This window comes from Mchenga conophoros, linkage group LG23 (genome assembly GCF_057382185.1).
Source record: "Mchenga conophoros isolate Kocher_MC1m ecotype Shallow Benthic linkage group LG23, M_conophoros_male_GT1.1, whole genome shotgun sequence".
Classification (NCBI taxonomy): Eukaryota; Metazoa; Chordata; class Actinopteri; order Cichliformes; family Cichlidae; genus Mchenga; species Mchenga conophoros.
The window spans coordinates 9151407-9164342 of NC_140547.1; the positions used below are offsets into that span (position 1 = coordinate 9151407).

At 37.4% G+C, this 12936-nt stretch overlaps 1 protein-coding gene across 1 annotated transcript; it reads right to left on the reverse strand.

The window, feature by feature from the left end:
- Nucleotides 1-221: 221 nt before the first annotated feature.
- anapc4 (anaphase promoting complex subunit 4) lies at nucleotides 222-12764 on the reverse strand. Its single transcript, XM_085264145.1, has 27 exons — nucleotides 12497-12764; nucleotides 10988-11103; nucleotides 10760-10865; nucleotides 10546-10678; nucleotides 10385-10459; nucleotides 10270-10296; nucleotides 10130-10174; nucleotides 9956-10040; nucleotides 8827-8934; nucleotides 8498-8733; nucleotides 8298-8340; nucleotides 5659-5735; nucleotides 5470-5570; nucleotides 5337-5388; nucleotides 5192-5247; nucleotides 5016-5062; nucleotides 4746-4802; nucleotides 4610-4666; nucleotides 4397-4490; nucleotides 4171-4268; nucleotides 4005-4066; nucleotides 3884-3922; nucleotides 3682-3783; nucleotides 3525-3602; nucleotides 3224-3391; nucleotides 812-935; nucleotides 222-610 (listed from the first exon to the last, which is right to left on the reverse strand). The coding sequence occupies exons 2-27, from the start codon at nucleotides 11093-11095 to the stop codon at nucleotides 365-367; spliced, it is 2424 nt and encodes an 807-aa protein (XP_085120271.1). The 5' UTR covers nucleotides 11096-11103; nucleotides 12497-12764; the 3' UTR covers nucleotides 222-364.
- Between the last annotated feature and the right edge of the window lie 172 nt (nucleotides 12765-12936).

A 12936-nucleotide genomic window follows, 5' to 3' on the forward strand; every position in this document is an offset into this window, starting at 1 on the left:
TTACAAGGTCTTACAAGGGATTGTTAAAGACTTTTACATAGCAGTGTAAAATTAAATACTAGCCTTCATCTTCTGATAATCTGATGACAAAACTTTTAAAGTATTATTATTAAGGTATAATTGAGAACTTTATGTAAAAAAAGGATCCAAATATTTTTAAATAATGCTCGCTGTGGGTCCCCTGTGGGACCCCATTAAAAAATACTAGTCAAGATAAAGCAAACATGAGAATATAGCTTTATTTTTACATCTTCATTTATTTATTTATTTATTTTTTACAAATGCTGTGAAAAACTACAACAATAACAGCAAAATGTAAGTAACAAAAAAGAAAGCTGTAGATTAATTTATTGGAGATAGCTTCTCAGCTATCCAGGGCCTCTTCTGATTCCAGGTGCTCCTTAGATTTTTGAAAAACACCTTCTCCCTCTTCCTGCTCTCCAGCCCCACCTTCAGCCTCCAAATTCTCCTCCTCTCCTTGTCCCTGGCTGCTCATGGTAGCTTCCAGTCCTTCCTGATCAGCACTGGCATTTTGTGAGTCAGCTCCCTCCTCATCCTCATCTTCCACATCCATCTCAAAAACACGTATGTGCCTCAGATTGGTACTTAGCTGTCGGGAAAGAAAAAGTAAATGTTTGGCCACAGTCCACAATATTCATTCACTGGAATTCCCCCACTGCCGGAGAAACATGAGAAGACTGAAAATGGCTTAAACGACATTAGACTGATCACTGAAAAACACAGCAGTGCAGATGACTCATGATATCGTGAAACAAAATCCACATAAACTAAATATAATGTGAATTCTTACCACACAGGCCACTTTGCGGATTCCATTAACAGCTACAAACTGGGCTTTCATGTTTTCCAGTTCACGCCACTGATTACCCAACACCAGGCCTTGGGACGGGATGGAACTGCTCTGTTGGTCCAGCCTGTAAATATATGCCAAGGTTAGATGTGCACTTTAAAGTTAAAGTTTTAGCTTTACAACATGTCATAAACCAACTACATTTACATTTAAGTACTTCCAAAAGATTTAATAAAATAGTACTTAATAATCTGTGAATATGCGAGTAGTTTATAAGTGATATAATATATGTATACACTTTTGAGGTTCAGCACCTTAAAATTGGTGGTTTAATTAGATAAACACAACAAACATGGTTGTGACTACCAGCAATGCTATGTCATTGGTTATGGTTTGAGAGCAATGTGATTATCAAGGTTATCAAACTATGAGCACTGGACAATTTTCGGGGCGTGGGGAGAATTTTTGTTTATGAGTCATTCATAGATTCGTGGCGTTACAGGTACGGCAACTTCGACAAGTGTCCTGACAAAAAAACAGCAGGAGCTGATCAGTGTCTCACATGCCTCAGCTCTGCTTTGTTGGTCAAGAAACTGGACCGCTTCACTATGTGTGTACTTGTTGGTAATTTTTAGAGCATTTTCATGGGTTATCTTAATAATATCGTGGCTTGTTATGTGCTATAGACTAGGGCTGCTCAATTAATCGAATTTTAATCACGATTACGATCTGGGCTTTCAACGATCATTAAAAATGACTGAGCCGATTATTAGCCCCTCCCTAATTTATCCGCGACACCTTAAAGGCCGGTCCGTGAAAATATTGTCGGGCATAAACCGGTCCGTGGCGCAAAAAAGGTTGGAGACCGCTGATTAAGAGGACCCGAGGGAAGCTCGGAAAGCTAAGCAGAAGTTATTTGGAGAGAAGAGTGACTGCCGTTGGTTGAAAAGAGAGGTAAAAAAAACTTCAGTGGTGTTGCACACTATTTTATATTATTTTTTAAAGTCATTGTTAACCCTTTAAAGCCGGTCAGAGCAGCACGCTCCGTGTTGTGTAACTATTTTTAAATCCCTGTAGAACCTGAACCGTGTAAGCTAGTGCAATAATTTGTTTTGCATATGAATCCGGAGGAGTTGTACTTACATCTGATGCCATCAGCTCTCGGTCACGGTTTCCTTCCACATATAGCTTTGCAAAAATTGCATAAAAAGCGCTTGCAGGAACAAAAAAATAATATTCCAGAAACACGCTTTGCCGATCTGATCAGCTGTTCGTAACACTTCCCACATTGAAATAGATGTCAGCGCGAACTATCACATGTCCGCCATTTCCTGGCCGAAACCGGAAGTGACGTCATTTTCGCGGAAATGTAGTTTTTTACTTGTAGGCCTTAAAAGCCTATACTGGTCATGTTTGACTTTTCTGAATAGTTGCTGGGATGCTTAGAACTCAAACTTCACTGCTGGAAATAGTTTATTTTGATGCACATGCTGTTTTCTTTGCAAATTTGCATCATAGGATTGTTTTTTTTTGTTTTTCCTGCAGTGTATAAAAATTGGTGTATCTCCAAAATAAAACTATAAAGACACTCAAAATAAGTTTCCTGTTGCTGTAAACTATTTTGTGCAACTTTTTTGTATTTAAAGTTTTGAGGGATAAACCTCTTAAATTTCTCCAAGTAGAAATATATGTAAAAAAAACAAAAACGATTTTCAATTTTTTTGTAGTTTATTGCACTTTTTTGCAATTAATGTAGTTACTATGGACTTAATGCATACATATTATTAAAATATGGGCTATAACAGTTGTATAGCAACTTGAAATGCTCCCACAAATGGCACTACAACATGTAAAAAAAAATATATAATCTCTGGCGGACTTGGTTCTATAGTAGGTCTTAAAGGGTTAAATAAATATCGTCAAATAATCGAGATCTCAATTTCAGTAAAAATAATCATGATTATCATTTTTGCCATAATCGAGCAGCCCTACTATAGACCAAGAAGTTTGTTCAGTGCTTCAGTTTTGGTGTGCGAAAATATGTAATCTAAAAATTGATTTAATAAAAGTAAAACAATGGAAGGCTGTCCAGGCAATGTTCAAAAAGGAATGTTGGTACTACTTTTGTAGAGCAAACAGTAACAAAATTACAAATCCACTTATTCCTTACTTCAAATAAAAGTAGGGTGTTTTATATTTGAGGTGGGCCGTTCAAGTTCTAATTTGGGATGCAAGAAAAAGGTAATCAACCTACAGACTGCACCTGGATGGGACTCGCTGGTGTTCCTAGAGTGTTTGCGTTGATGATGTATGTGTCATGTACCTGTGTATCTGCATTTTTTTTTTAAATGTCAGAAAAAGATTTATAATTATTAAATGAAGATAAATCAAAAAAAATTCGTAAACACAAACCTCAGGTTTGGCTCCCAGTTGAATTCTGTCTCGCAGCTTAAGCTGGAAGAAATTGGAATTTGAGCAAGGACACGCATGGCGTTGAGTTCTTCAGATCCTTGTAAGACCACAGTTAGCATTTCATCGTCATAAAAACGAGCATCCAGGTAGCTGTAAAAATAATGAGACCTGACAAAAAAAAAAAAAAAAAAAAAACACACCTTAAAATCTTTTGGCCTTGCATAAACACCTTTCACATAAACACATTTCTTTGCGTTTATATCTGTTAATACAGTAAAGGAACAACATAAACGTGACTCACTGGTCTGCAGCATTTCCATCATCCCCACTGTCAAGGTGATGGGTGAGATTAATCGACATGACGCTGTTTGGGATAGGTCTGCAAAAATATAAAACAAATGAGGTTAGAAATGAAAAGCAAATATCTAAAAAGTACTTACTGAATTACAGAAATGTACCTGTTTGGGTCAGTTCCTCTGCGTAACAGGTAGAGTTTGTGGGGTGAAATCTCTGGCATGCAAAACACAACATAATGCATTTTGGCCTTTTTGTCATTCCACCTATAGGTTGACAAATGAATAACATTAATTAAAACCCCATCTTGCTTTTACAGATAAAAAAAAAACAAAAAAAACTGCATGATGTTTGTGTTTTACATACAAAGATGGAAGTTCAAAAAGCCGAGGAGTGTTTTCGGAGCTAAAAAACAGGTAAATACAAATTTAGTCTCAGTGTATGGCTTATATTTAAAATACAACAGATTTTACACATAAGATTATACCTCTCTGGCACGTTGTACAAGGGCAAAAAGATGGCTTGTTTTACCGACTTTCCAATTACTTCCTACACACAAAGAAACAAAACAATTAAGAGGAGAGAGGACACAACATTGCCAGCCAGCCTTATATTTTGAATGACTGCAGAAATCTACAGTGCACAAAACTTACTGCGGGTTTCTGTAGACAATCCTCAATCACATTCTCCATCATCCTCTTGACAAAGTGCAAAGACTTTTGGGGATATGAAGGAAACAGCAAAGGGCTCCCTAAATAAACCAATGAAACATTTAATCAGGTAACTAACAGGTATTTTGAGTACAATCAACATTTAAGTAGTTTCACGCAAAACAAAGAATTTAACCCAACTCCGAAACGCACAAAGGTGATAATTCACCTTTCAGGTGTGTGCTGTCCTGTAAAAACTTCAACCACTGGTTCCCCTTTGTGTTGGGTGGAGACACAAGGTCCTCATCTTCGTCCTTCAGGTACTGTAAATGTTATTAGGAAAGACAAACCACTATGCGGTCAAGCAGGAGTTCCATTAAAAACAAACAAATAAACAAACAAAAAAAGACCAGCTAAAGATAAACAGTACAAAACCATTTACCTGTCCAACTCGTTCTACGTTGAAGTACTTCCCTTTACGACCGAAGAGTTCCTCATTCTGTTAAACCACATTAAATTAAAAAGTTAAAAAAGTCTTTAAACTTATTAGCATGTTTCTGATATTATGCTGAGCTCACCTCACTAAAATGCTCAGACAAGAAGTCAGCAACAAAGGCAATGTCCTTCTGAGTCATCTAAGGAGTTAAACAACATGTTTAGATAAATAATGGATGTTAAAATAATCCCATGAACACTTAAATCAAAATAACATTATTTCTAACATTATTTTCCTTATGTCAATTTGTGCAATTAATTTGCTGGGATGTAGATTACCATACATTGAACAGGAGGAACAGTTTGTTAACTGCTTCTAGTAAACATTTAATAAATAAAAAAATAAAGCTCACCTTATTGAGTTCTGGTGGCACATGCTCCTCACACATTCTGAGCATTGCTGTGGGAAAGCAAAAAGTGTGTGAGCATATAAACAGTCATTTCAAATCTATAAATAAGACCATACATGCACAATAATTATTTTAAATGTTTCAAGATCAACAATTCTTTTTTTTTTTTTATTTCTTACCTACATACAGCCAACGGAAAAAGGCCTTAAAGTTTTTCATACTCTTGTCAATCACCCTAAATGGCAAAAAAAGTTATTATACTTGAAAACAGAAGCACTAATTCTAAAAAACATGTGCATTACTCAATTACGGTCCTGAACTTACTGCAGAAGTTCATTTGCTTTCAGGGAAAAGGATCCAACTGCTGTGATAGCGCCTAAAATAAAATAAAATACACACATGTGACTACTGACATAAAAAACCTGTTTTAAACCATTGTGCATGTCCTGAAATGCACCTTCTATAGCTGCTGCATCCAAGCCGAGGGGCTCAAACTTTTGTTTCCACAGGGCCATTCCTTTCACCTCACTGAGGTGATATAACAGAGCCTCTGAGCCACTGCAGCCAGCAAAAGAGAGCGACAGATTTAAAATGACAACCAGTCAAAGGGTAGGGCAGCCATGATGAAAAGTAAAAGACAAAATACCTCTGCAGGTGGCTTATTACTAGCTTCTGGATGCTGGAATAGGAAGACTCAATGGACTGTCCAAGCTTCTTCAATCCCTGTAATAGAAATTAATTTTAAATAAAAAAAACCCATCATTTTCAACTTCTCACAAACTCGTATACCTTAATGCTTCTTAAGCCGTTTTTAGACATTGGAGACAAAACATTGCTGGCTTCATCAATATGTTAAGGTGACGGTATTCTGCCAACTGGACAAAAAGCCCCTTTTTACATAATTTACCTGAAGCCTTGATTTGGATAATTTCACAGCACTGAGAGAATGGCACACAGTACTCACACCTATCCTATGAGTTGTGAGAGTACTGAAAGTGACATCTAACCATGTCAGAGTTTCAGTAGTAGGTTATTATAAAAATTACAGATGTCACAGCCTATACAGATACACACTTAATTTGCTTATTAGACATGAGCTACAGCATGGCAGCTTATTATAGTGCTTAGAGTGTGACTCAGACAGTGATATACACAATGTTATTTGCTGTTACATCCCTTCTCCATGTTAGGAATGATTTGTTATTTATTTAAGCCATGGGAGTTGTGTCAGATAAGTAAAAGAATGCATGATTCTTTCACTTCTGAATAGACACTGCTGCTGTGTGACACTTCAGCTTTGTTATAAGCTCAGGAGAAAGACTTCTAGAAACAGCTGGATGCAAAAAACTAAAATAACACTAGAGTTTAATCTAAACTGTCTTTACTGTCTTTCAGGACTCCCTTGCAAAAGAGGTTTTTAATCTCAATGGGACTTTTCCTGGTTAAATAAAGGTTAATAATAATAAAACCATAAATGTATGGCAAAGCTGAGTTTAGGTAGGTCTGTGTGTTAGGTTTATTTGTTTATTTATCTTTATTTAACCAGGAAGTAACATGGCACTGCTCATTGCAGGGGCCATGCACAATTGACATATTTAAAGTGCAACAGATAAACAAGATAGCATACAATACACAAATAACCCAGGCTTCTCAAGAAAAACAATATGTTCCCCGGGATGCTTGCACTCACATGCTTATCATGGGCATGAATGTCATGGTAATTTAGGACTTTAATGATTTCTCTGAACTGTTCTTTTTCCAGGGTGGAGTAATTACACGGCATACATCTTTAACAACTTTAAAAAACAAGAATCAGCTTGCAATCCCTTAAGACACATGCTATGATACATTAAGATCTGATGGAAGCAAATATTACAATGATGGAAACAGATTGGTTAAATATGTGTAAAACAAGTGCCAGCACCTACAGATCTGCTCAGTGGAGACAATTTTTTTTTAATGGAGGATGAAATTTATTTTTCACTCCAAAAAGAAAATTTGTGCAAGACCAGATGAGAAAATCTGGTAACCCAGTAACACAAACAATAAGGACAAGGCTGGATAATACCAGTCGTTGGGGAGTGGCTGGCCATTGTAAAAGGATATTTCTGAAATGGAAAGATTCAACTTTAGAGATTTAACTCTTCTTGTCAGAATTGGTTCAGTTCGTTTTAAATTGGTTGGGTTCCTGGCTGGTCCACAGATTTTCCACAGGTCAGAGCTTGTGGAAGGCCATTTCAGAAGAAGCCTGCTTTATCCATTTCAAAACCAGTTCTGATGTGTATTTGGGGTCATTGTCCTACTGGACCACCCAACTTTGCCCAAGTTTCAACCATCTAGCTGTTGATTTTAGGTGAAGCTGAAGAATTGGAAGGTAGTGTTCCTGTTAAACGGGAGTTTTTCCTTACCACTGTCGCCAAGTGCTTACTCATAGGGGGGTTTTCCCTGTATTGTATACAGAGAAATATTAAGCGCCTCAAGAAGACTGCTGCTGTGATTTAGCACTATATAAATAAAATTTTATTTTATTTATACTGTACTGCCAAAAGTATTAATTCATCTGCCTTGACATGCATATGGCCATACCTACAGGGCATAACATGATATCGGCCCATCCTTTGCAGCTATAACAGTTTCATCTGTTATAGCTGAGAAGAGGTTAATAAACCTCAAGTTAAAATACATTATAGAATATTCAGCATCACTTATTAAGAGTTAAGTGAATATGCCTATGTGAGTCTGTATGTATTTTGACCCTGTGTGAAAACCTAAAATAAATTTTACACCCGATTTTTGTTTTTTTTTAAGTCATTAAAGACGTATGCTTTCCAATCATTCCTCACTGGAAAAAGAACAGTGCAAAGAAATCATTAAAAGTCAAAAATTACCATGACATTCATCCCCATGTATACTTCCGACCACAACTGAAAGTGTATTTAAGTTTGGCTCCTTCAAAGTTTTCCATGTCCAAAGTCCACAGAGGGAAAATTATGGCAAAAAGCAACTGTTTGAAGGAGTGTTGGAGCTGAGACGGAGCAAGGTACAGAGGTAAACTGAAAGTTTACCCAGTATCACTTATGTATGCCAGTATATGAACTGAAATGCAGAAATTTGTGTTGTTCAGACCATTTAATGTATATATAATGAGACACATTCACAGTTTTGTTACTAAAATGCTAAAAAAGTTACTAACTAATAGGAATAGAAACTAATATAGGAAAAGACACATTTATGTGCTGCCACATTAGCAGAAGAGTCCATGAAGAAAAGGGACTGTAGCCTCACCTTGACTGTCAGCTGGTTCATGAGAAGAGCCTGCAGTTCAGGGCTGCAAGTAAAAAAATAGAGCAGTCTGGCATGATTTACCTCAAACTGCTGCAGAACAACACGCTGAGTTAGCAGCTCAAGATGTGTTGCTACCATCTACAGGACACTCTAGACATTGCAAATCCAAACAGCAGAAAAAAAACGTAATTCTGTCCCACCTGGACTGCCCCCACAGTAGAAGCTCCAGAAACTCATCTTGAACTTGAGTGCTTGTGTTCTTTTCCTGCACAAACTTAGTGAGTCGAAGATCCATCTGCATGAGGATGTCTTCCCACGCCTCACACATACAGGTAAGTGAGAGGTGCAGGTATTGCAGTAGGGTGGAGATGTGGGTGAACTTGCGTGCCATCCTGGTGACCTCAGGCAGGCAATCTGACAACAACCCTGTGTCCAGCTGGAAGAAGAAGACATCGGTTTAAGAGAAATTTAGGTAAAAGCAGAGAGGATGTCAGAAAATGGAAAAGCGAAGTCAAACAATCCGTCTCACCTGAACATAGCAGATCTCTGGGTTGTCGTCAGCAGATCTGACTTCTGTGATGACAGACAGAGACTTAAGATCACTGGACAGACTCAGGCTCCGGCACGTTCCCAAAACCTGCAGGGTGTTGTTACGGCAACAAAAGCAGCAAAAGTTTAATCAATATTATTTTTGTGCAATTTAGATAGTAATTTGTGGGATTTATTGTTTCACCATTTAAAGTGGACCATAGGGGATTCTTTCCCTCATTTTCTGTCACATAGCTACTGGTAATGGTAGATACCCATACTAAATAAGGCCAAAGTTTTAAATAATAAGGTCAGCATGGTTTTAATAGTCCATTTCAGACAGTCTTCTTTTTATTTGTGGCTCTTTATGATGTCAAAGAGAGGCAATGTCTGAAATATGGTCACCCCAGACACAAAGCCCTGGTTCTGAGCTGTGAGCATAGTTCACACTGTCTGTTTATGAGTGTCCACTAATCAGTAGAAAGTTGGCTTAAAGGGAAGCGGTCCTAAAATAGTTTGCTTTTGACATGAAGTCTGACGTTAAATTGTTAATTCTGGTGGCTAATACCTGCCCAGTGAGGAAGACAGGGTTTACCTCTATCCATACCACTTTGGAGCTCTTGTGCTAATAATGTGGCAAAACCAATTTTCTGCATTGCATATAGGCTTAATAGTACATTTCTTTCTGTTTCGTTACATTTCTCACACAGCTGATGTTTACATTATATGAGCTGCTGGTGCTGCAATAACATACGCTTACATTTAGGGGGTGTAACAGTCCTTCAGATCTACAGTTTCTCTTCTGGATTTTCTTTGGCAAGGCAGAATATCAAAAGCAACTCACAGGCCTGCTCACTTTATCAGAACTGGATCATGAACAAAAAAATAAACTCCATCTGATGTACTTATAGCTTTTACCAGATTAGCATGCTTAGCACAGCTCTACATCTATATCATTTAGGGCTGTCACAATATCTGATTATTGCTGATATCATAACATTCTTATTAAACTCAAAATAAAAAGACATTTTGAAAAGCGTCCTTTGGTCTTCCTTCACTTGGAAGCCACTTAATGAAAATGTCATCAGTGTAAAGTAGATTTACAAGCAAACAAGCAAAAAAAGCCTTACCCCTTCCAGCGTGGCAATCCTGTACATGCCATAGGCATAAAGCTCCACAAAGCTTGCATTTCCTCCCAGAACAAGTATGTTCAGCCTGCATGGAAACAACATAAGGTGGTGAAATCATTTACAAAGCACAGTGCATTTGAGATACAACTGTTTGTTCATGTACTGATTATTTACCGGACTTCCCCCAGGAGTTTAAGTATCTCATCAGATTTTTCCTCACTGTGAAAGAGATAGAAAAATAGACTCAGCTGCTACAAGGAATGATCAAATCACACATTGGATAACAGCTTCATTTTATTAAAATGTTTTCCCACCTGAAGATCTTTGAAGTTGTACTATAGCTGGAAAAAAAAAGTTTGGACAAATATTAATAATTCATCCAAGGAGCTGTTTTCTTATAATTGCATGTGCCATTAATATTGCGGTTACCTCTTGGGGAGAGTTGGTAGTTTGGGAAGAAAGAGTTTGGATTCATCCTCAGAGTTGTAAAAAGAGCTGAGGGCACTGAAACACATCAAAACAATCACTCTCATTATTCTACACACCCTCCACACCATTGGCTTGGTTCCTGAGCCTCAATCGATGCATACCTGCTCTCCTCAATCACCTCCATCCAGTGCATGCAAGTTACAGGACTTTGCATAGGAAACACATGGAGGATCTCTGCTTTCTCAACATCACACAGGACTACCTGCTTAGTGTCTCCAAGACTGAATGCCAAAACTGAAGAGAGGATATATTACATCATGATTCCATCAAACACATGACTAAAAAAAGCAAAAGATGCGCACAGTCACTCCTTACTTTTGCCATCTGGTCTCCAGGCAATCGCTGTGATCTCCTTGCCAGTATACTCACTGGGTGGTAGGGTCCATACACGCTGGAAACCAGCCAAGCGGTGAAGCAGCAACTATGGAAAAACATAAGCCAAGTATTTAAAGTATTAAAAAGCACACACACACACACACACACACACACACACACACACACAGAATACTGAGCTGTGTTTCAGAATAATTGTTTTAATATTACCTCTCCAGTTGTGTTGGCCAGAGCAATCAGATCCCTCTTTGGAGACCATGCCATACACAGTACAGGGTTAGGAAGTTGCTTCTCTCCTACTTGCCGGAAGGCAGGCATTTTGTTGGCTGAAAAAATGTTAATAAAAATACTTGAAAAACACACTTTTTGTTAAGCGTTTCGTGAACGTTTTCTCTGTACAGTTTTGCTTTTATTTGTGTCAAAGCCAAAAAAATCAGCTGAGCTTTTGTTGAAGAATGACACTACTGTGCTTAAGTCAAACTCTTTATTGGACAGCAGAAACAAATAGTATGTTCATTACCTCCCTTGAAAAAATATACATTTTTCACTGTGATACTGATCAACAATATTATTACAATTCACAAATCAGACACTACTATCAATCAGTTATTTGCAAAAAGTATATTAACCTAATTAATTAACAGCTTCAATTTTTTTAGCTACTTAATTGTATTATTAGTGTTGTTGAAGGAAAAACTAAAGTCAGGTATCTTAGTTTATTTAAAAAATTAAATAAAACATATAGCCTGCAGATAACATACTCATTGTAACTGTCCAAAGAAAAAGTTTCTGCAGTGAACCAAAGTTTTTGTACAGGTATTTCGGGGAGAAGACAGTTAGGGGTCTTTGAGAAAAGGTAGCAGGGGAGATTAGCCTCTTCACACCACTAGCTTTTAACTTTTGGTGGCCCCCTTTTCTCCCTTGAAAACAAGATGAATCCACAAGTTTGATTTGGCAGATTTTGCACCAGATGTAACGCTCTCACTTACCAGGGAGCTTTAAAATAAGGTAAATGTGGTAACCACTACATAACACTCACGCCACTTTCAGTTGAATACTGAACTGGCCCTTGTACTGGGGTGTCATATCAAAGTACCTTGAGGCAACTGCTGTTGTGATTTGGCACTATATGATTAAAACTGAATTGAATTTAAAATTGAATGTCTTTATGATTCAAAAAAACTGAAACTAAATCTAAAAATACTTTGAACTTTTTAAAGGAAAAAAAAAAGTAAAGCAGAGTATTTTGAAAAACTGCAGTAATTTCTGACATAACTGCAATTTTTTACCCACTGCAACGGCATCCAGTGGGTCACTACTGTTCCTTGGGAGTTATGCTTAACACCCAGGCCAAAGAGGGCAAGTGGAGCCAAACCATGCCCGTAAAATGATCTCATACGCCAAAAAAGATCCCCTTAAACACAGTGTCAAAAGATTCAGAACTTTTCTTTAAGTTGTCACAAATCTGTATCTGTGGACCTCTAATATGATTATGGAGATCGTATTAAACACCACTGTTATAGTGCAGTGATTAAGATAAACAGATTCACTGACTGATACGGACTGATTCTTTATAGTTTTCTGACAGGTTCCTGAACCTCATGAGGTTACTTCTTATGATCTCTGTTAAAAACAGCCAGGCATTAAAAAATAAAAATAAATAAAATATCTAAACCTAATCCACAACCTAAATCTAAACTAAACTGAAGCTTCACTTACCGTTTAAAGCTGACAGATGAGATCTTTCTGTTCCACTGATATTATGCTAGCGGTTTTGCTAGCAAGCTAATGCAGAAAGAAGGCCATGGATAATATTTTTTATGATTTAGGACATTACAAGCGGAGAAATATGATAACCATAATACGCCACAGTGAGTTCCAAATTGTCTTGCGCCGCCGAAATTTTAATTTTAATACGGCTTCGCGATGTTTTTACAACTACGCGGACGCCGCCATTTTTTTTCTTTTAACCAATCATTGCGGAGCGACGGCGGAAAGCAAGGGACAAATTTACTAAGAGAGAAACGCAATTTAATGAAACTTGAAATGACAACTGGAAAAGTGCAGATGGCACAAAGTTGTACTTCTCATTTATCTCCTCTGATGATTTAAAATGTTTGTACAAACTAATGAGCTGCATCGATTACATTGAATGCTGG

Coding starts and splice junctions, on each gene's coding strand:
- anapc4 (XM_085264145.1), bottom strand. CDS start 11,095: ATGCCTGCCTTCCGGCAAGTAGGAGAGAAGCAACTTCCTAACCCTGTA. Junction 3,923..4,004: donor TTGTACAACGTGCCAGAGAG/GTATAATCTTAT, acceptor CCTGTTTTTTAG/CTCCGAAAACACTCCTCGGC. Junction 3,392..3,524: donor GATGGAAATGCTGCAGACCA/GTGAGTCACGTT, acceptor TTTTTTTGTCAG/GTCTCATTATTTTTACAGCT.